Genomic DNA, 26,217 nt, shown 5'->3' with positions numbered 1-26,217 from the left:
GAAATAGATAAATATATAGATCTCTATATATCTATCTATATCTATCTATCTATATCTATATCTATCTATATCTCTCTCTCTCTCTATATACACACACACACACACACACACCAAAGTCTTGCACACTCTCTCTGTCTTTATTATGAAAACTGGTAAACAACTGAAAAATATTACAACAGTGAAATTCCTATTAGTATTTCCACAGTCTTATGTTTTTCTATTCACAAAACAGCAGGTAAGTGCATTTATACAGCGACCACAATAGCAAACAATACAGTCGAGATCTCATGACAGAACACAGACCAGCTGAATGATGCTTTCATTTAGTTTGCTAAACTCCAGCTTGTTTGTTTTTCCAGATCATCTGCGCATGGTTGCTTAAAATATCAAAACAACAGGAAGAAAATGTATCTACTTAACAGCAAAGCTCTGATTCAGGGAATTTAACTCTTGATTTCTGGCAACCGCATTCATGAAAGCTCGTGTAGTAGAGGCGTGTAAAGCAGTCAACAGTAACATGTTCTGTTTTTGGTTGTTTGGGGAAGTATGCTTGAATTTGAAATATTCAGTATTCACAATATTTTCAAATTTAACATCGTCGTAGGGCTGGACGATTATGGCCTAAAGTCAAAACCTTAATAAATGTAACACTTTACCTTGATTACGATTAATGAACGATTATTTAGGTTTTTTTTTGCCCTCATATTTCACTTACAAGGTTTGTGCTGTAAACAGGGCCATAGTTGGGGTTTGCGGGGCCCAGTTCAGGTTGTACCAGTGGGCCCTGTTTGAAAGTGTTTAATTTGTATGTTCATTGGGTCTCATTCATGAAACACGAGCAGAACGAATTTTTGTGTAAATCGCGTGTAAAGTGGTTTTGGCGTAAATTTTCGGATTCATTAAAACGTTCGTATTTTCCAAATGTTAGTTGGTACGAAAGAAATCTACACCTGCTCCCAGCCACGTGTAAATAGTGCGTTTAACTTCTGAATGTTTTGCTCATTTATACGGCTGCATTTTAATTCACCTTAATCGGGTACATATTTACACAGCATTTTGAAAAAAAAAAAAATATATATATATTAATTACATACGGTTTTTCTTTTAACTTTTATTATGAGAGCCAGTAATAGGATCTGTAATATGCTGCCAAACTTCCTTTTTAGGACCTGATACGCTACTAGTACGCTTGAAAATAAAATGTGGCATTTTGAATGAACTTCTGATAATAAAACTTCAATTTCTGCAGTCGAGAAATGTTTCTTTTTCAGTCGCCTTTGAGAAGACATGTTGAAACCCTTCGTTTGGTGCCATAATATGATGATCACATATAGTTGTCAGTCGGATTTAATAGGCGGGATTTATGGTAATTGAGAGTGAGCGTGCACGCGCGTCCCATTTACGACTGATTGGAATTCATTAACACACACACACACATTTCACATCTGACGTTTACGAAGTTTTTGTGAATCAGGAGAAGAGTTTTCGGGAAGTTCTCTTTACGCGCAAATCACTCAGATATTTACTCGTATATTTACGAATGTTTCATGAATGAGACCCAATCTGTTTATTTGTTCATCAACATGCCCACCACATCCCAGAATGCAACGTGCCGCCCAAGCCCTATTAGGCACGGTCACTTTAAGAGACAACGAATGAATCTAATATAATACACATAAAAAAATTCTCAACTGTTTACTTTAACTTAAGACATAACTGACAGTTTTTCGAACATACTATCCAAGACGGGTATTTTCATATAGTTTTTTTTTGTATTTGTCAGTACAAGAGCAAAAACAGACAAATTCGGTGTTCAAGTGTTTTGAGACGCCTCTCTCTGCGTGAGCCTTGAACACCAAAACACTGCGGTGCTGAAGTGGTCTCTTACACATCCTTTTCTGTTTGTTTAAACTGCGATTTGTTTTTGTTCATTGAGGTGCAGGAGGAACTTAAAGGAGAACTTTGCAAACGAGAGGTCGGTTCAGTGTTGCTGTCTGTGAGACGCGGCTCTCTCTCCGCGTGCGCACCGAGCACAGCGCGCGAGTAACCAGCTGCTCAGTTCAGCTTTTCCGCATCTTGTGTTTGAATGCTTTAACGTCATTTGAATGGTTACATGTGCAAGTGGCAAGGCTTAATAACACGTGAAAATTATATGCTTTCGTGTCGACACACAGCAGCGTTCTGTCAACTGTCCTTAAATCTTTTTAGACTGGCCTCAGCCAGACGGTTGAGATCGACTATTAAAGGTGGGATATTTTTTCCTACTGAAAGAACGATCATAGCTCACTATCAGCAGTTATTTTATATATGTTCATAACATTTCTTACATATTATTGCTCAGTGTAAGAGATAAATAAAGATTAAAGGTAAACAGTACCAGCACGAGTGATTGCGTGTGTGAATTAGTCATACCGTCTCTATATTATTGTGAAGCTGTGGGTTGTGAATAGGCTAGTTCCTTCAAAAGTAGAAAAATATGCTATAATAATAATACTTTAGTGATAAATCACAGGACAGCGCTGACATCTTTCCATTGTGCACGCGATCTTCACAGCTATGAGTTTTCGTGCCACCATAGCTCGATATAATAGTAAACATCCGATCGTCTAATCGCTTGAACGTCCAAACCACAAAACAAATACAACTGACAATGTTTAGTGAAGACTCAAGGCTCAACGCTTACGCGCCATCACTATGTGTTGAACCGTCATTCACCTCCGTGTTTTGCTTTTATGCCACTGACTGGCAGAATCATGTGGCTACACACACTTTTAAGGGGGAAGTATTAACAGGAAATAACCAAAATAACTGACATGGGAAAACTAAGTCGATTAGAGGTTCTAAATTTTGGTTTCGATTACTTTGATTAATCATCCAGCCCTACATCGTCGTCAAAGTTATTGCAATATTATCACTTATATTCTATATATCACCAAGCCCTAACCACGTCTAGAACAATTTGCACAACAAGTACAACACAACATAGCTGGGTGCCACGGACAGATGCCAAACGACACTGCCAGTGTATGTACACTCATAGAAAATAATGTGTTCAAATTAGGGCTGCACGATGTGTCGTTTAAGCATCGATATCGCGATGTACGAATCCACGATAGTCACATCGCAGAATGTGCGATGTAGGCTGTCGTAGTTGATCCGATATTCATTAACTGTAAGGGCCAGCTGTTCCCAGGCCCTTGACGAATGCGATTCCCGAATTAATTGCACAGCTTAACCATCATAGAGTGAAAGTTTATCATTGATAGGACTGAAAAAAATATGCAAGTTTAACAGGGCAGAGAGAGAAAACGCACGAGAGAGAGCGAGCGCGCGCGAGAGAGAGAGAAAGAGAGAGAGCGCGCACGAGAGAGAGAGAGAGAGAGAGAGACAGAGGGGGAGAGAAAGAGCGAGCGAGTGAGCCCCGGCTGCACGCTCACCGTCTTCAAACAACACGAGTGCTGTCTTGCTCTCTCTCCCTCACGCATATTAATCAATTGACACGATGGTGTCGATGTTTAAATCTTTTAAAATTAGAATGCAAGTGTGCTCACCCCATTTTTGTTTGTCAGAAAAAATTTGATTAGATTTCATATCGCAATATATATTGCAGAAGAAAAAAAATATCGCAATGCCATTTTTTCCCAATATCGTGCAGCCCTAGTTCAAATTGTACAAATGTGGCACAACACTGTGCTTCTCCACCGGTGTGCAGCCGCCTTTAAAAATACATAACTGCTAGTAGGGTGTAATAATTAGCTTACTGCTTATTTTATTTAAAACTTTAAACTGATATTGTTTGCCGTTACCTGCAATTAGAAACTAAAAAGGCTTTTTGCTACCTCTTAATTTTTTTTTTTTTTAATTACGCGACATGGACAATGCAAAGTAGCCTCTTTCTTTTATTCTACTTGCATTCCTTTCCTCTCTTCAACACTTTCAACATGTGTTTCGATTATATTCCTGTTGTCGCTCAATGTAAACACTCTTACACAACACGCAAGACATGGGGCAATCAGGCTAACCTGTGTCCTATCCACACTTCTTCTATTGGACCCTTTTCTTTTCTACAGGTTTCTGGAAATGTCAGTCAGCTGTCAACAAAGCTGACTGTATTCCAGCCTTTGCTACATAGTCAGCTCTTAGTCTCTTAGGCATTGCTATGCTGATGACATGCAGCTCTACCTCTCATTTGAACCAGATAATTCAACGGTACCTGGTCGGCTCTCAGACTGCCTGATGGACATCTCGGCATGGATGAAAGAGCATCACCTGCAGATCAACCTGGCAAAGACAGAATGTCTCATCTTCCCAGTCACCCCATCAGTACAGCACCAGTTTACCATCCAACTGGGTTCATCAACGATGATCCCATCGAGTTTGGCCAGGAATCTTGGGGTGATCAGCTGACCTTTAAAGATTACATTGCAAAAACAGCACGATCATGCAGGTTTGCATTACACAACATCAGGAAAATCAGACCCTATCTAACAGAGCATGTAACACAGCTTCTCGTCCAGACCCTTGTCATTTCTAGGTTGGACCATTGCAAAGCTCTTCTGGATGGACTCCCAGCATATGTAATCAGATCTCTGAAAATGATTCAGAATGCAGCAGCACATCTTGTTTTCAGTGAGCCAAATCCAGCCCATGTCACATCGCTTCTCATCTCTCTGTACTGGCTTCTCGTAGCGGCTCACATAAAGTTCAAGATATTGGTGCTTGCCTACACAACTCTCATGGGCTCTGCACCCTCATACCTTCACTCTCTCATGCATCTATATCTCCTACAGAAGTCTGCAATTGGCTGTGCCTCTCCATCGCAGAGAGGCACAAAATCACTCTCAAGGAGGGTTTCTTACATCGTACCCTGTTGACGGAATGACCTACCTAACTCTATCCGGACAGCTGAATAACTCACAATCTTCAAGAAACAACTGAAAACATATCTCTTCTGTGAGCATCTAACTGCCTCCAATAATAGTAATAATAATAAAAAATTGCCTTCACTTTTATTCTCTTATTATCCTCCTGTGTTAGCTTTTTACTATTTTGAACAATGACTGAAACCTTCCATAATGTGCAATTCTCATGTTTATTGCAATCTTATGATACATCACTTGTTGCATTCCTCAACTGTAAGTCACTTTGGATAAAATGAATCCAAATGATATTGGACTGCTAAATGAACAAATGTAAATGTAATTATGTGTCAGAGTCATAAATGTATCACACACCAGACAATCTGACACATCATAGCACAGCTAGGGAAACCAGGGGGAACGTGGGTCATTCCAGGCCCTATATAGTTCAGTTTGTATTGAAACATCTGGACTACAGAAAACATGAATCATTCTGAACTTTAAATCTGATTCCTGGGAAAATATAGTGCAACAGTGCCAAAATCTAGGACCATGAAACCATAAGAGGAAAAAACAACAACAACATAGATTCCTCCAGAAATTAATCCAATATGTACAGAAAAAACTTGATTCAGCATCATTCACTGGCATTAGAAAACAGATTGTGAAATGTTCAAGATGCAGCCAATGGAGTCTGTCCAAGCGCCTTAAGGATCTTACATCAGACATAGAGGAATGCAGGAGAATTAAGCCCCCTTCACAGTGCCATTCCGGCAAATACACGGGTAATGTGTTCAGGCAATTGTTCCCTGGTGTTCACACACAACCCGTAAAGGTCCCGAAACGACATGTGACATCAGGGTGTGATGTGTAATGTACGAGTCGAAAACGTTATGCACGTTATATTTTCACTGAAGCTGGCGAACGATCTCCGCATTAGCACGAAAAGTGAGGAACTAACTGATCTCTGCTTCATTACAGTTTGCACATATTTTTTACACAAACGTTGATCTTCCTTTAAAACAGCTGGTAAAAGAGTCACGCGATAACGTGCGTCATCACTACGATATGGCATTAGATCTGGCTTTTGTTCACACAGTGCTCTTCTCGGGATTGAACCCGCCAATGTTACTAGTTCCCCGACCCGGGTTCAATGCCGGAATCAATCCCGGGATGTGTTTGCTTTCAGAGAGAAGGCGACCCGGCAATGTCCCAGCAATTTGCCGGGTCCGACGTGCAGTGTGAAAGGGGCTTTAGACAGTTTTCAAATTTATCAATAGCACACACTGATGTCATCCTGCAAGATTTTATCAGATTACAAGGAATCTCTTTAAAAACAGTGTAAACAGACTCGTCATTCTATAACAGGAAACTCATGAGTTCATTTTCTTGGAATGTATACAGTACACATATCGCAAAGATTTCAAATAACATCCTTTTTTGAATGTCCAGACTGTAACGTGCATGTACTGAAATTTTCAATAGAACTGCAGTGACAGACTAATAAATAGAGTCATGTAATAATCTAAGGCTGTTTCAGTGATCTTTGTCTTTTTATTTAATCAAAAGGCTGATCTCAAGAGAAAATTGTCAAGTAATCCATCTAAGGGCTTCTTTTGAGGAAAGATAATTAATATGTTCATAGGTTCTGATTTACAAAATGCTTTTGTGAATAAAAAATGCAAACACAAAATGTCCACACTAATCTATTAATGTAGTTTAGTGAAGATGTATATATTAAAATGAAGGCCGGTATCAATTCAAACTTCATCTAGAAGGTGAATTTATTATATGATTAGTAACAGTTTGTGCAAATCAAAGATTAAACTATTTGATGTTCGAAATGATTTTTTATAGCCTAAATCCATGTCACAATAATAAAAAAAAGTGTAAATAATATTGTTTTTTTTTTTTTTGATTAGTGGATTCAACTTAAATTAATTTTGTTAAAATACACACAAAAAATAAATAGGCTACACACTACATACAGGTATTATGCGGTTATATTTAAAAAAGTTTGCACCAAAAATTTTAATTAGCTGAAAACCCTTCAGCCATCAAAGATGTTGAGGAGTTTGTCAGATCAGCTTGCCCATGATTGTGTAACCTAGTGAACCAAACTGAGAGACCATTCTGAAGGCTCAGAAAACCTTTGCAGGTGTTTTGATATGATTAGCTGATTGGCATGTCACCATATTCTAATTTGTTGAGATAGTTAAATGGTGGGTTTTTGTTAAATGTGAGCCGAAATCTTAAACAACTTCAGTCTGTGTGCACTGAATTTATTTAATACACAAGTTTCATAATTTGAGTTAAATTACTGAAATAAATGAAATTTTACATGACATTCTTATCTATTGAGATGCACCTTTAAAAACAGCACAATAATCCACAAGTAAACTAAATGACTCCAATACGTCAATTAACATCTTGTAAAGCAAAAAGCTGAGTGTTTGTAATAACCAAATCCACTATTAAGGCCTAACTTCAAATTGTTGTTTCCGACTAAAATGCAAGTCTTCTTTCCATAATATTGTTTTTTTTTTCAGTAAAGACGTCATAACTCCCGATAAAGCACAATTCACTGGTGTCCAAAAACTGTTAAAAAACAAAACAACCCCCGATCTAAACATATATCTCAGTGGATTTTGGAAATCCACTGTGGAAGTGGAAATGCTTAAAGAAGCATTTGTTTCTTACAAACTTGCAGCTTTTCAATTCACAAGATGTTAATTAATGTACTGAAGTCATGTGGATTATTATCATGTGTAATACAAAACCAAAAACAAGATGTTAATTAATGTACTGAAGTCATGTGGATTATTGTGGTGATGTTTCTGGCGGCACCCATTCACTGGAGACGATCCACTGGTGAGCAAGTGACAACACAACTGTGGTGTGGGTGTAACACGTGAGTTCGTCTGAAACTGAATGATGCTTGTTGTCTTAGCACAGTGTCATTAAGTTGATCAAACTAAGATTTATAGAAAGCTTGTGCATTTAACAGTAAATCCACACTAACCGCGCAGATGGTAGATCTCTTTTGTTGAGGTCTATTCTCACTTTCTCTCCTACATGCCGATACACCTCCACTAGGCTTGTCATAGCTGCCTCCCGTACCTGTGGAACACAAAACATACTCTTAACCAAGAAACACAACTACAGATGGATCCTATGACAGCCCCAGTCACACTGAAAATTCACTCATTTGCAATGAAAGCATTAGCAACAGCAACCGATTAAACTGTTGTCTATGAGAATGCTGATTTTTACATTCACTACTGTTTAAATGTTTGGGGTTGGTATATTATTTAATGATTTTGAAAGACCAACGCTGACTTATTTGATCCAGAACACAATAAAAACAGTAATTTTGGAAAATTTTATTACAATTACAATAACTGTTTTCTATTTTAATACACTGAGAAAAAAATTGGTGTAGGATCTACTTTGAAATTATTTGTGAAATTTACTAGCAACATTTAAGTGAAAATTGTTTCAAATCACATTAAATTAAACATTTTTAAGTAGAAAGACTGAAATAGTATTTTCTTATTAAACATTCCAATAATCTTTGTTTAATTTACAACTTCAAAAAATAATTTTTACAGCGCATGTTTACAATTTATTTCTATGATGGCAAAGCAGAATTTTTCATTAGCCATTACTTCATATTCCACATTCTCATTGTTTAGAGTTCAAACTAACAGCATTTATTTGAAATGGAAATCTTTTGTAACATTATAGGTGTCTTTACCTATACTTTTGATCAACCTAATGTATCCTTACTTAAAATATTAATTTCTTTGAAAAAGAGTGGAATGATTTTTCATTACATTTTTCTAGATTTTTCTTTTCAAATCTCTCTGCCTCATTTCTCTCATCTCAACCACTAAATCTAATGCTCTTCTCTGCGAGTGGCCCATTCGCCCAGCGGGAGCTTGAACTCAGCTGTACATGTCTAGAAACCTAACATTAGTGCGTACTGCCTCCCTCCCTCACACACACACACACACACACACACACACACACACACACACACATAAAGGACAGAAACAGAGAGTGTGTCCAACTCACTTGCCTTTTTCACAAACATACCAAGCATTACATACATCCACAGACACAGATTCATACCTGGGGGTTTTGGTCTCCTGTTAGCGAACAGAGATGTGGAACAAATTTACTCAAACTCAAGGGCTGAGCACCGTATCTAAGAGAGAGAAAGAAACACAGTTCACAGCAAATTCTAATTACAATGCATGAACATATACACAGTTGAATACATACTCTTATTTTGCATTTAAAACATGTATTTTGAGGAACATTTTGACAATGAGCACTGGACTCCACTGACTTTCAGTATTTGAAAAATAAAACAAAATTCAAAATAAGTCAAACAGGTTTGGAACAACATGAGGTTGAGCAAACAAAGACAGAATTTCTCATTTCAGGCTAAACTAGCCTGTATGTAATACTACCCCGTATGTAATACAAAACCAAAAACAGCAGCAATTTCAAATCTGTTTTGTAATTAAAGCAAACTATATTGTCCATACCATCTTATTATTATAATAACAATGTAGTCTAATGCTTTTTGGATTATGTGACAGCTCTTTTTTGTCAACAGTGAGGAGTAATGTTACTGAGAAACTAGTTTTGTTTGTATATGAGTGTTTATGTAGTGCTTCAGTGAGAATGTCTGTTAATCTGACCTTCCTGGTATCAATACAGGCAGGTAAGAGGATTACCTCAGTGGGCCGAGTTTGTTTACAATGTGACAGACAGGGAACTTATGAGTGAATGTTTGTAGATTATATCTAAATATCATGGAATTTAGATATCAAAACAGGTTGCAACGTCTGAGATGAACTAACAGAAATCACTCCTGTCGGTGATAAACCCCACATCAAAATACTGTGCTATGGAAGACCAGCGCCCCCTGTTGGACAAGACTTTCAGTAAAAATGTGGGTTTGTTTACAAAGTGAGAAGGTATGGGTTTGTATGAAGGACTTACACATTTAGAGTGGCAACCAAGCACAAGCAGAGTCCCTCTCTACTGCGGAAGTTTTTGTGTTTGAAGCCAGGAAACAGCCTCTCCCAAACATACTACACGGAGACAGAGGAAAAGAGACAATGTATCTGGTTCAAAGAAATTAGATGAGCTATGAAGGAAATCAAGAATCACTGGCGGTAGTAACTAGCAAAAATGATCAAATGTGGTTCTATTCACTCAGAAGCTCACATACACAAAAAAATTAAAGACAGCAGCATTATGATTTTTTTTGTCAGTATGAATGGGTGTTATGATCTGCCCATTTGCTGTATAGTTAGCTCACCATGGGTGTTGCCGTCTGCTCCATCAGTTTCAAAATGAGTGCTTGAGCCTGTTCTCGAACCTGATCCTTCGCATCACCCAAACGGTCAACTAATGCAGGCACCACTGAGTGGGGAAAAAAGCAAAAAAAAAAGAGGTTTAAAAGGTGATCTAAAAATGCAGGTCTGCACAATTTGGTTTGCTGTACTTGTTTTTAGGGCACCATATAAATAATATAATAATATGGAATATTCCTATTGTAATATTTACACTATAAATTGTAATATACATATATAATTGCAGACATATTTCATTTCATCTAACTTTCGCTTTGAGTGAACTCATCTCTTTCCTTTCTCTATACTCCATTTGTTCCATGTTTTCAAATGAATGAGGTATATGATGAGTGATGGGGGTCATCTGTTATTATCATAGCCTGCTCCCATGGTAACAGGAGGAGGCGGGGCTCATACAGCTGAGAGACAAGAAGCGAGTCTGTGGATTGTGTCATGTACAGCAAGTCATCCTGCCATTCCTCTTTCTGCTGATTATGCAATGGAGGATATTTAGCTAATGCTGCTAATGAAGCTGTGACTTCAGTGGAACCAGCAACAAACACATCGCTTACCTGTGGTGATATAACCTCTGAAGCGATCAGTCAATCGATCCGCAAATGCGCTGACGATATCGATCCCCAGCAATGCAACCTGACCCCAAAAAGAAAGAGACAAATCAGCTGAAAGCGTCAAACCTCACTCCCCCTCTCCCGCAGGCAAACGGAACAGCACTTTCAAACACATGATTCTGCTGGTTCAGTATCTGATAGGCCTGTCGTCTAATCGCGATTATTTGGTCTAACCATGGGTGTTTCAGTCAACCCCGATTATTTAAAAGGGGAGTCATGAACCAAAAGAAACAGAAGAGCACCAGTTTGGTTTTTATTCACTGTGTAGCCTATTTCATCTGAAGCCATTCCGTATCTTAAAGGGGTCATATGATGCTTTTTTAAAGATCATTATTTTGTGTAACAGAATATAATGACCTTTCGATTGGGAGTCCGACTCTCTAACCATTACGACTTCCCCAGTAACTGTGGTTACTGAAACCACACCTTCTTTCTTTGCGTGAACTTTTAGGCGACATTATGCAAATATTTCCACATGGTGATGTAGACATGTGGGGGCGTGTTTGAATAAGCCGTTTTAGGAGGCCACGCTGTTTGAAGAATTTCACATTATCAAAGCTTTGCACACAGAATGATTATAAGAAGCTTTTATTTTTTTCACAATTTAATGTATTTTATAAGAAAATGTTTAAACTGTATAATGTGCAAATACTTTTTTTTCCAAGACAATGTTTTTGCTGCTTAATTATACAGTCAGCTAGTTTAATTTCATAGCTATATTTTTATTAAATATTTGTATTATGTTTAACCAAGGGTTTAAAAAAACAAAACAAAACAAAAAACTGACCATTCCACAAACACAGTATTGATATTCATAACTTGGCATACTCTATGTAAAATTACACTGCAAAAAAAGATTAAAAGATAACATCTTAATTATTTACTGAACCCTTAAATTAATTATAATTATATAATGAAAGTCATAAAAAACAGACAATCGTGATAATCATCATAATCGCCCTAAAACAAATTAAATCGCAATAACAGTGACTATTTTTTAGACAATTAATGGTCAGCCAAATTTCAGAATCATGACAGCCCTAGTATCTGATACAGTATCTGTTACAGAGTTTTCTGTTGATGTGCACTATGTCTTTAAGAAGGACGATTGTTATTATTGTGAATGAGTGGGTGAATGAAAATAAGAGACTGTTAGATAGACTTTATTTGAGGATCGCTGCAGTGTGTTTCTTGGCAGTGCAGAATGGAAGTTCACATTCCAGAGAAACAATCAAATATTCACTACATCCAAGAAGCTCCAGTTATGACCTATTTTAGGCAAAGCAGCCAGAGAGAATCCTGAGTAAGGACAACAGAGAGGGTGCACCTGAAAGGCAAAACTGGAAAACACCTGGGCATTTCATTTTGGAAACTGCTTAAATGTGTTTTAATTGGACAGCGTTCAACTACACATTTATCAATGAGGTCAGCCACACTTTAGGGAATAACCAAATGTTTTTTTTTTTTTTTTAAGTCAAAGGAGTAGTTCACTTTCAGAATGAAAATTCTGTCATCATTTACTCACTCTGACTTGTTCCAAACCTGTAGGACTGCACAATTAAGAAATTAAATCGAAAAGGTGATAAATTGCTATTAGGGCAGAATTAAAAGGTGACACAGATTTATTTCATCAAAAATTACAATAAAAGTTTTTTTATTTTAATATATTTTAAAATGTTATTTTTACCCTACCTTTCTTAATGATAAATTAAGAAAATATACAAAGTGTTGCATTTAAATATACACAACAAATAAAATATTGAAATTATAAACATAAGTATTTAAATATGAGATTTTATTAATTTTTATCATAATTACATTAATTGTAAAATAATAAAATAAAATTACAATTTAATTAAAAATGTATGCACATAACTACATTAATTTGTGTTTTAATGTTTTTTTAAATAAGTCCCTTACACTCTTACAATATTATGAAATATTATTAATTACAAAAGAAAACCTATTTAAATGTATAATTTATACCTGTAATGACAAAGCTGAAGTTTCAGCAGCCATTACTCAAGTCTTCTTTGGTGTCACATGATCCTTCAGAAATCATTCTAATATGCGGATCTGCTGCTCAAGAAACATTTCTTATTATTATCAATAAAAAAAAAAAATCACAACACTTTTATTAAAAATATATATATATTTAAAAAAAAAAATTATATATATATATATATATATATATATATATATATATATATATATATATATATATATATATATATATATATATATATATATTTTATGTTTATTTATTTTTTTGCAACAAATGTCTTCGCTGTCACTTTTGACCAATTTAATGAGTACTTGCTGAAAAATGTAGGCTATTCATTTATTTTAAAAAAATCTCACTTACCCTTAAGCCTTAAAACAGTGAAATGAAAACTAAATTAGATATTTCAGTGGAGAGATGAAAACAATCTACCAGATCTTCAACAAGATGGCCAAAGAACACCTTGCATTTATCAAACCATATACATTTGTAGAATTCTGCAGCTGTGTCTCCAATTTATGAATCACCCTCTTCATTTCTAAAATCCAACCTTAATGAGTCACAGCCGTCTATTAACATCAGGCCCCTGAAGACCAGAACTACCAGCTGAAGATAAAACAGATGAACATCTAATGCTGCTTTTAAAACATCAATACTCATTCATATTTCACTCTTCGCTTCCCGTTTCAGCGTCACTATTTGCAGAAGTGACCGTTTTTGCCTCAGCCTGTAACATCAGCAGCAGCATGAGCCAGCATAAAAGCTTTGGCTTGCATACACAGGCCATTTAAACATGCTTTCCTTCTCAAGCTTTTCTTAATCAACACACACATACACACACACACACACACATAAAAGCAAGTGTAAATGGATTACTCATATCAACTGCAGTGACATTTGCCTTTACAGCCCCAGTGTAACAGAACAATGCCCCACGCGACCCTCCCCCATCCTCACACACCCCCACCAGCAAATCCACTCTCTCCTAGACACAAATGAATATATAATGTATGAACATTGATATTAATGTTCTATTTGAACACTTTTTACCCAAACACTTCTACACACAGAAGCTTATTGTAAATACAATTACTTGAGCATTTTTCTGTCAGTTTGACAAAAAAAGCACAGAAATTAAATGTACGATCACATAAACCTGATGCATTTAGCAATAGAATAAACTATTAGGTTTGGCTCACTCCAGAAACATGCAGGCATCCTTCATAACACACCTTTTATGACACTTAATTTAAATATACAACCCCAAAGCAGGTCACTCGCTGTGTACCTTGTAATTGCTGGAGTTGACCCATCCCGTCAGCTCATCTATGGTTTTATCCAGGCGGGGTTTGTCCTGCTCCACATCCCAGGACCTCTGCGGGTCGCTCAGGTAGTCTATGAGATCCGGGCCGACCTGCAGCCGCCGGGTCACGTCCTTCTGCAAAACCTGCTGGTAAAAATAGTCCATGTTGTCATTTTCCTCCATCGGGACGCTTTGTGGTCAGTCCTCAGGTCGCGGCGAAACAATAACAACGACAGAGTGCCTGTCAAGAGTCGCGTAAACGGCACGAGAAACAGAAATGTGTGCAAAGAGGAAGTGAAATACTGCGTTTAAAGACAGTCTGAGGGTGGCTGAAGTCTGTTGTCTTGTGCATTAACCATTCAGTAACGGAAAATAAACAACGTTGACAAAGGTTCCCAGGAACACAATAACGGATCCCCCGAACAAAAAAGTGTTTCCACTTAACAACAGAGTGTGGGCGACCACGGACGCAAAGCGAAGTAAAAGAGATCCGCTGCGAGGCGCGTATAAAAACAATTGAAATGTATCGGCTAACTCGGCTAGCTTTAACCCTTATGGTCGGGTATCCTGTGGCCTGCCGCCGGGGCTCTCCTCCCTCCAGGCGTCCATTTCAGAAAAGCCCGCTTCACGCCGCTCGGGTGATGAGTGGATGAGCCGCCAGGTCGCGCGCTACCTTCCACGGCTCTTCTGTTTACACTCAATCCAACAATAATCCACTGTTTGACAGCTGATCCTGAGCTCACGACTCGATCACGAGCACTAGACCTCCGGTAACCGCGATAACGGAGTGTTGAAGAGCAAACGATCCCGACGAAGAGTTGGGCTGAGGCCTCGAGGTCCTTCAACGCCGCACAGATGTCCAGCATGATGCCTGAATGAAAATATGCTCACAATTCATTATTTATCAGAAGCTGTGCAGTGCGACAGCATCAGAATAAAGACAACATATATGTTTATTATATAGTATCAATAGAGAGAGACTATACATGTTTTTTACTGTTGTTGTTATTATTAATATTAATTTATCCAAGCGGCTTCAATGAGAAGATAATGTTTCTGGTTATTTCAGTAGGCCTATGTAGACACTTTTCCTTATGGTAGTGTTGACGGAATCACATTTGGTAACTAAGTTGTTGCATATTTTAATATATTACTAAATTATCATAACTTCTCTTTTATAACAGACCTCTTTGTATAGTGATAATTTACGCACATAGACTTTTAAATAACCATTTTGTGCATTTAAAAGCACCAATAAGATTATACTTATATGTATTATATGTATTATAATTATATTTGTGAATAATGCACACGCTTGTATCCATACGACATTTTTTTTTAAATATACCCTTCCGTCTCCCCCTAGTGGCATTAAATGTATCTTTCATCTTTCAAACGTAATTAAAGTGAATGAATGAATGAATGCATTGGCGATACTACACATCACATTAATAGAATGTACTAGATATGCTTTACTACATACTATACTCCAAGCATACTACATTTTTAAATTATTACTTGCAATATTATTAGGTTACCAAAATACATATCTATATACAACTATTTAGTTTTTTGTCTCAAGAGCTTTAGTACTCATGCTATAAAAAATCCATACCCAATAATCTATTTTGTTCGCGTTTGAATTTAGATCATGATTATTTTTATTATTTATTCGATTTTATATTCATTATAAAAACTTAAAATTAAGTAGTTACAACTCTTATCAAAAGTTTTTTGATATTACTACTTGATCAGCCATATTTCAACCATGCAAACATGTATACCAAACCCATATATGGTGAAGAGTCAAAAAAATAAATAATTAAATAAAACCTGGTTTCAGGTCCTGTTTAAGTGAATCAGTGGTATAAAATGGTCTAAAAATTAATGATGTTAAATCATGTATTGTTATAACCATGTTTATAAACAAATAATTAATGTCAACAATAAACAGAGTAGCATGTAACCATCCAGAATGTGACACACTGCTCAGATCTTTTATTTAAAGAAATGTCACATTAACCACCAGAACACAAAGACATTCAGGTAACATTTCATCTTTGTCAAAAAATATGGGAGAGAAGGAGAGGAATAAAATTAACTGTTACAGAACAATACTAAATAAACTTCATTTCGCAGACAGGTTTAGCATTGCCCCTAAAGTGGTTGAGATAAAGAATACTGGAATCACTGCTGTATGCTTTGACAGGAAATGATGACATCAGCATCACATCTAATGGCAAAAACCAACTTAAATAGAGGGAATACAAGAGAAAAAAATATGATGAACTACATTGCAGCCCTGAGCATTTCTGTGGCTGTAACCCACCCCTCCCTCCAGTTGTAAAATCAAAAGGCACTCACACCGACCAAAAAACATTTCCATTGAGTAGATGACCAACTCAGCAGCTGTTTTCATCTGCAAGACTCAACATGATTTTAAATATGCAATGTTACTCATCAAACCAATGTTGAACATCAGTTTTATGCATGAGACTTAAGGGATGAACTTACAGGGTCCGTTCACCCAAATATGAAATTTTTGTCATTATTCAGTTTGTACCAAAACTCTTGGTCACCATTCATTTTCATTGCATTTTGGTCTATTCATTGAATGTGAATATTTTTTTGATCCACACATAAAGACAGGTTTGAAGATGGGTGAGAAAATAACAGAAGTTTAATTCTTTAATCACTTTAGTTACAGCTTTAAATTTTTCCCTTGGTGTATTTGTACTGTTTAATTTTGTATAATTTAAAGATCTGATCTTGTTCACCCCAAAAATGAACACGGTGTAATTTTTTACTCATTTTTTACTCATCTTTGTGTTGTTTCACACACAAAGGATGACATTGTTTAGAATGAACATTGAATGGACACAAAAACATTTTTCAAAATATGTTCTTCGTGTCCCATTGATAAAAGTCTTACAGGTTTGGAATGACATGAGGATGAGAAAAATTTTTGGGTGAACTACGCCTTGCGATGAGAATACTTTGAAATATTGAGGACATGGCTGAATAAGGAGTGTTCTGAATCCTGTCACATACCACAGTTACTTATGCCTGGGCTTTCAATATTGCACTCAAACATTGTGAAACTTCTCATAATTTATTCCTGATGTATCCCCCCTCCCCCCACAACCCTTAGCACATGTATATTATCTAAATTTGAACATTCACATCAATCTTGACGTATTGTAACACCACACTGGAGCAAAATCCACTTTTCTCACATGCACAATCTCAGTCCTTTTCTTCACCTCGCTCGCTCACGTGATTTCAATTGTGATTTTTTTTTAGTCCTCTCAAAATGAGGGTGAGCACTAACAGAACAAAAATCATTTTACTCCAGTTTTAATATGGGCTTATTCATTGTAGTGTTATATATTTTGTTTTCTATATTTAAACATTCACGCACACGCACAAAACCATACAGAAACGCTTAAAGCTTCCTGCTCTCAGGTTCGAGAAAGTCACATGATCAATCGGTGGGAGGCGTATCCTACAAAGCTCCAGAAACTTGCATCCTGCTGCTCATTTCCTGTTGTTTCAATTTGCTCTTGTCGCAAGAGAAGGCATTCCTATTGTTTGAGGAAGAGGAGCAGGACGTAAACACTGTGTAGTCATCATAATGGCATCAAAATGCCTCAAAGTTCTTTGCGGATTCATTCTATATTCATTAGTCCCATAATGATTTCAGTGCTTCCTCCAGTTTGTTTTCTATATATCCAAATGTGAAATATTTTACATGGTAGCTCCTTGATTTTTCTTCTTTTATATCCAAGTAGGTGGTATTGTATGTGCGTAGTATTTGTCACGTTGCATTGTGTTTATTTTGCGTAACTTGTTCAGGTCCATCCTGCCAGGCAACCGCTCGGTGAAGAAGCCACGCCTCCTGCAGCCACAACCCCACACAGCGTCTCGTCGTGGTGTGGAGCGGAGGCAGGGCGGAGTTTGGAAGTTGTCTGACAGCTGGACTTTCTATGGGATCTCCGAGAAGCCCCTCCTCCTGTCAGAGTATGACGCAGCATCGGCAGAGACGCTGACCACCTCCGTGCACTGAAGGAGGGGGTGTGACTGGGGCAAAGTAAGCGTGGACTTTGATCTCAGGAAGGTGAGCCTACAGGAGAAACAACAGCAGAATGAGCTAGAATGCAGAATGTGAATGACAACTGAATCAAGGAATTTCTCTCTACACTCTGAAAAATAGAAAAGTCCAATCGCTTGTCAAGTTTGGTATGGACCAAAACTCAAGACCAACACAGAAGACTTTAAAATGGAAGATTTAAATAGAATAAATCAATAATGAAACAAATATATATATATATATTTGTTCATTGATGGTACAGATTGTAATGTCATCAGTGTAAAATATAAGTGTAAAATCAGTGTAAAATTTCTGAAATGTGAAAGCCCCATTATCGTATTTTCATGACTGATCACTGCTGTTGGCACTGCAGATACTGCACATTTGCTTCCTGCACATAAATGGGGATCATTTTTGTCTTTATGCGGTTGTTACAGTTGAGACTATGTGTGGGAGTTGTGAACATATCTAGCCATTATTTTCCACAGACCCGGATTCGTTTGATGCCTGCGCGGGTGACCTGCTGGCAGTCATAGAGCTCAATGCGTTCCAGACGATGGCAACTCTTGAGGTGCTCCAGTGTGATGTCTGTGATCAAGGGGCAGTTGTCCAGCTCCACGACCTGCAGACGATCCTGACCACACACACTGCTGCTCAGGTGTCTGATTCCATCGTCTGTTATCAACTCGCAGTGAGACAGGCTCTAGAAAACACACACACACACATGCCAAACTGAGCGAGTGAGCTTCTGAAAACAAATGGAGATGCTTTATAATTCCTTTACAGAAAGCCATAAATAACAAGCATGGAAACAATCCTCCCACACACTCTCTCTCTCAAACACTCACCAGCGCCTGCAGCCGAGGGCAGTGGATTGAGAGCTGAACCAGAGTGTTATCAGTCACCTGAATGGGACATACAGACACAGAACATTAATATTAGCATGCTGACTAATCAGGATAAATTGTTGCAAGTAAACAGGCACAGCTCAACAGCAGCAAAAAAGAAAAAGAAGAAATAAAAGCCTCGGAGTACTGGCTACATAGTAGAAGTATATTTTACTGTAAGTTTGACCTGTGCTGTTAGCACAAGTTTTTTCACCTTTTAATTGTATACATTTTTATACATTTAATATACTCAATAATGAATTCTAATATTTTATATTTTATGAATAATAATATAGAAATGTGAACAATTTATCTAAATAAATAGCATTTCATTGTTTTTACATTGTTGAAACTTTATTGGTTTCATTGTTGTTGTTAGTGTTTACATTTTGTTGCAGGTTGTCTTGTGACAACTTACCCCATAGAAACATAATACCGTTCAAGATTTTGATGTTAATAAGATTTTCTTTCTTTAGAGAAATGAATACTTTGATTCAGAAAGGGTGCATTCCATTTATAAAAAGTCACAATGAATGTTACCAAAGTTTTATATTTCAAATAAATCACAGTTTCCATAACAAATATTAAGCAGCACAACTTTTTCCAACACTGATAATAAGAAAAGTTTCTTGGGCAAATCAGCATATCAGAATGATTTCTGAAATATTATATGACACTGAAACCTGCAGTAATGAATGCTGCTGGAAATTCAGCTTTGCCATCACAGGAATAAATTACATTTGAACATATACTGAAATAGAAAACTCTATTTTAGTGTATTTAACCAAATGTATGCAGTCTTTGTGAGCATAAGGAACTTAAAAAAAAACATTTCAAATGTCTTACCAACCCCACACTTTTAAATTATAGTTCATATTTATTATATATTAATATTTATAGTATTATCATCTATAATGAATATATAGCAGCACGTTACTAATATACGAATTAAAAAATACCTATACCCTTCAGTGCTCAAAAGTGAACCCGTCCATGATGACTAGGCAATATACACCAAATAAGAACTTATGGATTTTAAACTCACCAAAATACATTCCTCTAAATCCATCTTCTCCAAATCATGACAGTTCTAAAACAGAAGGCATGGCTTGTTTAGGCATCCTGTCAAATCAGCGATGTCTTCTTACACAAAGCTTGCTCTGTAAATCCAGTGTGTTTATGTTTTGTAAGTTTGGGGTGTTTGTGTGATTACTCACTCTGGCAAGAACAGTAAAACCAGCATCAGTAACATGTGAGCAGCGAGCAGCCTCCAGGATCCTGAGGAAAACACATGCAATGTGAATGAAAGACTTGGGTGGGAATGTGTGCTTATCTGCGTACAGATGGAGAAAGCTTTACTTGAGCCGTTGGCAGTTGAGACCGAGGGCAGTCAGAGAAGCGTCTGTGATGTTGCTGCAGCCAGACACACAAACCATCTGCAGTTTGTGACAGCCACGGCACAAACTCACAAAGCCGTCATCTGTGATTTGCTGCAAGATGGATAAAACAACACATTAACACTGTGTATTTGTTTTTCACTAGCAATATTTAACAAAAGTATAGTAATAACTCAAAGTCTTACTGTGCATGATTGCATGTTGATTGTCATGAGCTCTGGACAGTGCTTTTGAAGATGCTTCAGTGCATTATCATCAAGCTGAAAAGACACATTTAACAATTATTATGTCACATTATTAATGATTTCATTCAAAGTGTTTTGTGTGAGTGTGTGCTTGTATAAATGTATGTACCTGTGTGCAGCCTCTCAGAAACAGAGCCCTGACGCTTGTGCAGCCACGGCTGAGAGCCTCGATGCCATCACTCGTGATCTGATCACACCAGGACAGGTTCAGATTCTCCAACATCCGACAGCCCTCACTAGCAGGCAGAAAGAGTCAAACAAAATGCTAAGAAAATAACTTAAAAACAACACTGCTCCACCTAACAAACCCCCCAAAAAACTACATTTACAAAAAATAAAAAGGAAACTTTTAAACCACTAACCAACCAGTAGAGTAAAAAACAATACACAATTATTTTTTTGTAAAATGTATTGATTTATCAAATTATTGAAAAACAAAAGTACATTTTTCTCCTTTTCCAGTTATAATAAAGGATAAGGATCATTAAACATTTAAAAAAAATGTTTCCAAAACGTAGAATAACAAAAAAAAATAGAATAAAATAAATGTGAACAATTTTTTTCTTTTTAAAATTTGCTTTTTGCATTTCAATCCATACTTTGCGCTGTTAAGATGTGGAAATATAAGCAGCAATTATCTTAAATTTCTATGAGTAAATAATTGGTTTTAGTTTCTGTTCAAGTATTCACTCCCAAAATTTCCGGTTTCACCAGCTCATACAGTATAATCTACTACAACTGTGGAAAAGAATCATTAGAAGAAATGTGGCAGAGGTGACAGACTTCTAATCATTAACAAAGTCACCCTCCTGACACAATGAAATCAAAACTAGGCTTTAATTTAACACTCCCCAATTAAGTTTGAAAGATTCCATAAAATCTAAAGTTTTTTACAGTTTTGAATTTTTTTTTGTCCATTAGCTCTGAGGTCATCAAGTGTTTAAAAACTGAGTCTTTCACTTCTGACAAAATGAACCAATAATATTTTTGTCCTGTTTTACACTCAAGGACATCAACTTTATGTCCAGTAATCATCATGATTTGTGCAAACCCAAACAGGACTTATGGTCATGATATTTAACATTATTTACAGAATCAAAACCAAGGACCCAGTCTAAATTTGGTCCCCCCTAGCCCTTATAACTGCCCCACCTTAAGGCCTTAAGAGCATGATTGGTGATGGACACGCAGGAGGTCAGGTCAAGGTGGCGAAGTTTGGAGCAGAACTTGCTAAGGCTGACGCAGGTGGAGTCTGTGATCTTGGTGCAGCCGTTGAGGTTCAGATGTTCAATGTTGCGACAGTTCTGAGCAAAGGTCCTGCCAAATTCAAATGAAAACTCTTAGCTGGCAATGTAAAACAGAAAAACTATACAATAAAGACCAAAATAAACATGGTCCAAAACAACAACAGCAACAAATAATCATTATACCATCTTCTAACCAGCCTCAATATGACAAAAAGTATTGCAGCTCACTTCATGGAGGCATCCCCCACACTGAGGCAGCCCCGGAGACTGAGCTGCCTCAAAAACCCCCCACATCGCTTCGAGATGTTCTCCACGACACGTCCCTAATAGAAGGACACAGAGAGAGAGAGAGAGAGAGAGAGATCAGGCACAGAGGATCAGGGATCTTACAGTCTATGGATTCAGTAGAAAAGCCTACTGATCCAGTGTTAATCCCACACACATAAAGCCCACAGGCAGACAATTTAAAGCACAAAGCAACATATTACTGATGAAGTACTAAGACACAAAGCAAAAGCCAACAACACACAAGACTGTATCTGCAATTACAAACCAAACATTTACTTTACACATGCTTTTTCACCTCAATATCTGTCTGAAAGTTAAAGAGATCAATCTTCTGCCAGTTACTTCCATCTAATGCAAGAACATTCCACGCCTGTTCATCCACAGAAAAAGAGGAGGAAGCATTGTTAGGAAACTTCATCTTAATTCTAGACTCTTTTGTCTCTTTTTGTCTCTTTTTAACTAAACAAGCAACTGAACATACCTTAGATACTTGGGCACACCGGCACAGTGTAACTACATCCAGGAAGGAGAAAATCCTGAAATAAAAACAGAGACGTTTGATTACGTGTTTATTTTGTTTATTATTATTCTGTTTTTCCTTGCTACCCACTTCCTATAATCCTTTGACGATACATACAAAAGTATGTCAAGCTGATAAAGCAATTTGAATTTGAAAAAAAAAAAAAAAAAAAAAAAAATCTGATAGATAGCCAGATAGATAGATAAAAGAACAACAGAATCTAGACAGATAGATAGAACAACAGAATCTAGACAGACAGACAGATAGATAAAAGAACAACAGAATCTAGATAGATAGATAGATAGATAGATAGATAGTTAGATAGATAGATAGATAGATAGATAGATAGATAGATAGATGAGTCAAACATACAGATATTTAAAAAAAATTAAAAAATCTATTTCAACAAGATTGGTTAGGTATGATGGGCTCACCGGAGCAGAAGCTCTTTGGGAAGTTTTTTGTTGATTAGGGCCTCGTCACTGTTTGAGAACACCTGGACAATATGAAATGACAAAGATGAATTACATAAAGCTCACACAGCACCAGCTTCTCTCATGCACAATCAATATACCCAAACCAAAGCTGGTTCAGACACGCCTCGGCCTGGTGCAACTTCACCCAACACTTGCACAACAAGAAGGACAAATAGCATAAACGAGTGTCTTTGATAACACTGCTTTGGGACATTTTCTAAAGCCTTCGCATTCAGGGCACGTAAGCAGGCCAATCAGCTTGATCTAAACTCCAAGAACACCGGCCAACTCTTAATGTTAAACGGATTCAGGCGCAGCGCCCGTTGCTGACACGGTCAGCTGGTGCCGTTGTGTTAGGACGGGATTACCCTTGACGAACAAAAGCCTAAATACGGCACGCAAAAATAGAAGTCTGCTCGGTCCAAAACACACACACAGTACCCTTGCAGACATACACGCGCGGGCACGCACGCAGTCAGTCACTCAAGCGCGCGCGCCCACCAACACAAACAGACGCTTAATTAAACACACTGTCATCGATCAGACAGCCTGCCACCGCCCGTTTTCGTTTTCCCTAGAAAACAATCGCGGTTCAACTACCAGGTCCACAGTTCGCTTGACATGAGTTACCTCAAATCTGCTCTTGGTGATGCCGTTCATGTCTGTTGCAGTGTCAATAATAAAGACAGTCCTCGGCGAGCTCTGCGCACAGCGACGTTTGCGCGTTTTGTCAACGCTGGCGATCAAACTATTGTGAGACAGACGCGCAGCTGTAACGTGTGGCCTGCGAGCCGTTCGTGTCTGCTCTGGTAACCGGAGAAATCCCGGGCTGGCCGCCGTCCGTGAACCATCACACAGTCAAAATAACAATAATAACATGGACGGAGCAGACTGCTGCTCTAACCTCACTTCCGCCTCCCGAACTGCCTCTCTGACTACATTTCCGCTCGAGCGCAAATGCCTGCCTTAATCTTCGAATGATGCCAATAAAATGAAAGAGGTGTCTGGCAAATAAGCTTAAAGAATAATCCTTTTTTATTAAAACTGGAGTTAAGAACGCGCTCGTGCGCTCCAGGTGCTCTAAAGAGTGGCTGTCGTGACGTCACTTTTGCGGGAAAAACACGCGTGGTGGGTTTGTTTTGGTACTGCTGTATGAATTTGCATAGGCGTGTCGTGGTTAGGACGCAAATGGATGTGTAGATAAATGAAAAACGACACTTTATTCATACAGAATAAAATGTGTTCATACAGAATTAAATGTCATCGACAATATTTTGGCACAATGTCTCTGTTAGCAGAGCAGATGTGCATTGAGAAATGCTTTAGGAAAATATGGGGTGAAATTTTATTCAATTTAATTTCGACTCATCTAACCAACACACTTAAGTAAAACATTTCCATATTTTACTGCATTTACGTATTTGTCATTTCATTTTAAATGTCCCAGATGTTAAACTACCTGAAACCAATTAGCTGAGACTTTATAGATGATTGATAGTTGAATAGTAATAAAATGTTTGCTGTCTGTTTACACAAGTTTGTCTTCAGCAATATCATGATGACGTGCAAAAACGCACTTTGGAAGTATAAATTGATTAGCAAAAACAATTTATTATTTTATCTGGGAAATGCAGCTAAATTCAATAATACTTAAGTAAGGTAAAAAATCTAAAACAAACAGTCTTTAACAAAAATTTAACAGCCCTGCAAAATCAGAAAGTCTGAATGTTATAAAATGCTGATTTCTGTTTTTGAAAAGGCATTAAATGTTTGTTTTTGCACTGCAGTATTTCTGGTCAACAGCAGAGGGCGAAAGAGAGCCGCATTCGGTCTGTGAATGGCGCTCGTTATTCAGCATCACAACATGGTGTGTTTAATTAAATTAATTTAATTAAATAGGACTATTTAAGGTACTATCCAGCAAGAGATGCAATTTGACCCTAATGTGTAGATGTTGGTTCTTAAACCTCTTTATTTTTGCATCAGTTTGAGGCTGGAAAAGACTACGAACTAAGGAGTTTGGTTAAAATGGAATAAGTTTAACACCACTGTTACTCTTCCTAGGAGTGACATCCAACAAAAATCACTCAAGGAGAAAGATTCCAGAAGGTTCCAAAGAACCCCAGAAAAATATCATCATCTGGAGGCCTCTCTCGTATTGGCTAAGGCTGTCCTGGACTCCACCATCAGAGACTGAACAAGAATGGTGTGCATGGCAGGACAACAAGATGGTATCCAAGAACATTTCGCCAAAGACTGTGTGAATGAGCCAGAAGACTATGAAAAGAATGTTTTTCTTGTCAACAAATGAATGTCAGAAATAAAATGGATAGAAATAAAGGAGTGTTAAATAGGACCAAAAAAAGACACGAACAGCTAACAGTGGATAATCTCGGAATTTTGGCTAATGTTCTGGCAAGGTTCTCTTAAAGTTAAAAACAAACATTATTCCAGTAGCATTAAAAGAATGTTCAATTTAAAAGTAATTTTCATAACTTACTAGGAACATTATAAAAGCATTCTTAGATCAACTTTTTGTAAGTCTGTCAGCTGTTTATTGTTGGGTTTGTTCCTCTGAACCAAGACGTCTTGCCTTTATTGATATAATTATGATCATTTTGCAGCATTTTCCTGTTTTGTTTCACTTTTGGTGAAGAACTGATCTCAGTGTCAGTTTATGCAAGTTCACAAAAAATGTATGCAGGTTCACAAATGTTCTAGCAGAACTCTGTATATGTGTGTGCCGGCTTAAAGCTGTAATTGTTTGGCTAATACCTTGACTAAATAATAAGGTTAGGAATTTTGGATCACACATAGCTTTGTTACTGAAGTAAATAACATCAGAAGCTGTTCAGACAAACTCAGTCTGCGCTGGCAACAATCCTGCCACTTACTCACTAAA

General features: G+C 37.3%; 2 protein-coding genes and 1 long non-coding RNA gene across 37 annotated transcripts in view; 1 reads left to right on the top strand and 2 right to left on the bottom strand.

Moving 5' to 3' along the window:
* Positions 1 to 15,033, bottom strand: part of LOC127935605 (CLIP-associating protein 2) — a 50,750-nt gene extending 35,717 nt beyond the window's left edge. For 29 of the 35 annotated variants that reach the window (XM_052533663.1, XM_052533626.1, XM_052533628.1 and 26 more), the window contains exons 1-6: positions 14,151 to 15,024; positions 10,804 to 10,882; positions 10,198 to 10,301; positions 9,876 to 9,967; positions 8,994 to 9,069; positions 7,882 to 7,979 (exon numbers count right to left, since the gene is read on the bottom strand). In XM_052533663.1, the coding sequence (XP_052389623.1) occupies positions 7,882 to 7,979; positions 8,994 to 9,069; positions 9,876 to 9,967; positions 10,198 to 10,301; positions 10,804 to 10,882; positions 14,151 to 14,348 (647 nt within the window). In that variant the 5' untranslated portion in view covers positions 14,349 to 15,024. Of the gene's footprint in view, positions 1 to 4,213; positions 4,237 to 7,881; positions 7,980 to 8,993; positions 9,070 to 9,875; positions 9,968 to 10,197; positions 10,302 to 10,803; positions 10,883 to 14,150 lie in introns of those variants that run through there. The other 6 variants (XM_052533656.1, XM_052533654.1, XM_052533638.1 and 3 more) reach the window with 3 other exon arrangements.
* Positions 15,034 to 16,139: 1,106 nt separating this feature from the next.
* Positions 16,140 to 24,265, bottom strand: LOC127935770 (F-box/LRR-repeat protein 2). Its single transcript, XM_052533929.1, has 14 exons — positions 23,946 to 24,265; positions 23,274 to 23,335; positions 22,801 to 22,855; positions 22,615 to 22,689; positions 22,260 to 22,354; positions 21,937 to 22,101; positions 20,894 to 21,020; positions 20,725 to 20,799; positions 20,502 to 20,632; positions 20,360 to 20,420; positions 20,188 to 20,232; positions 19,104 to 19,160; positions 18,746 to 18,958; positions 16,140 to 18,288 (listed from the first exon to the last, which is right to left on the bottom strand). The coding sequence occupies exons 1-14, from the start codon at positions 23,973 to 23,975 to the stop codon at positions 18,181 to 18,183; spliced, it is 1,299 nt and encodes a 432-aa protein (XP_052389889.1). The 5' UTR covers positions 23,976 to 24,265; the 3' UTR covers positions 16,140 to 18,180.
* A 40-nt stretch (positions 24,266 to 24,305) lies between these two features.
* LOC127935771 (uncharacterized) lies at positions 24,306 to 25,949 on the top strand. Its single transcript, XR_008148164.1, has 3 exons — positions 24,306 to 24,443; positions 25,103 to 25,182; positions 25,380 to 25,949. It is a non-coding gene; the product is annotated as an uncharacterized LOC127935771 (long non-coding RNA).
* Positions 25,950 to 26,217: the final 268 nt, after the last annotated feature.

Source organism: Carassius gibelio, chromosome A19 (genome assembly GCF_023724105.1).
Source record: "Carassius gibelio isolate Cgi1373 ecotype wild population from Czech Republic chromosome A19, carGib1.2-hapl.c, whole genome shotgun sequence".
Lineage (NCBI taxonomy): Eukaryota > Metazoa > Chordata > Actinopteri > Cypriniformes > Cyprinidae > Carassius > Carassius gibelio.
This window is presented reverse-complemented; position numbering and strand designations above follow the sequence as displayed.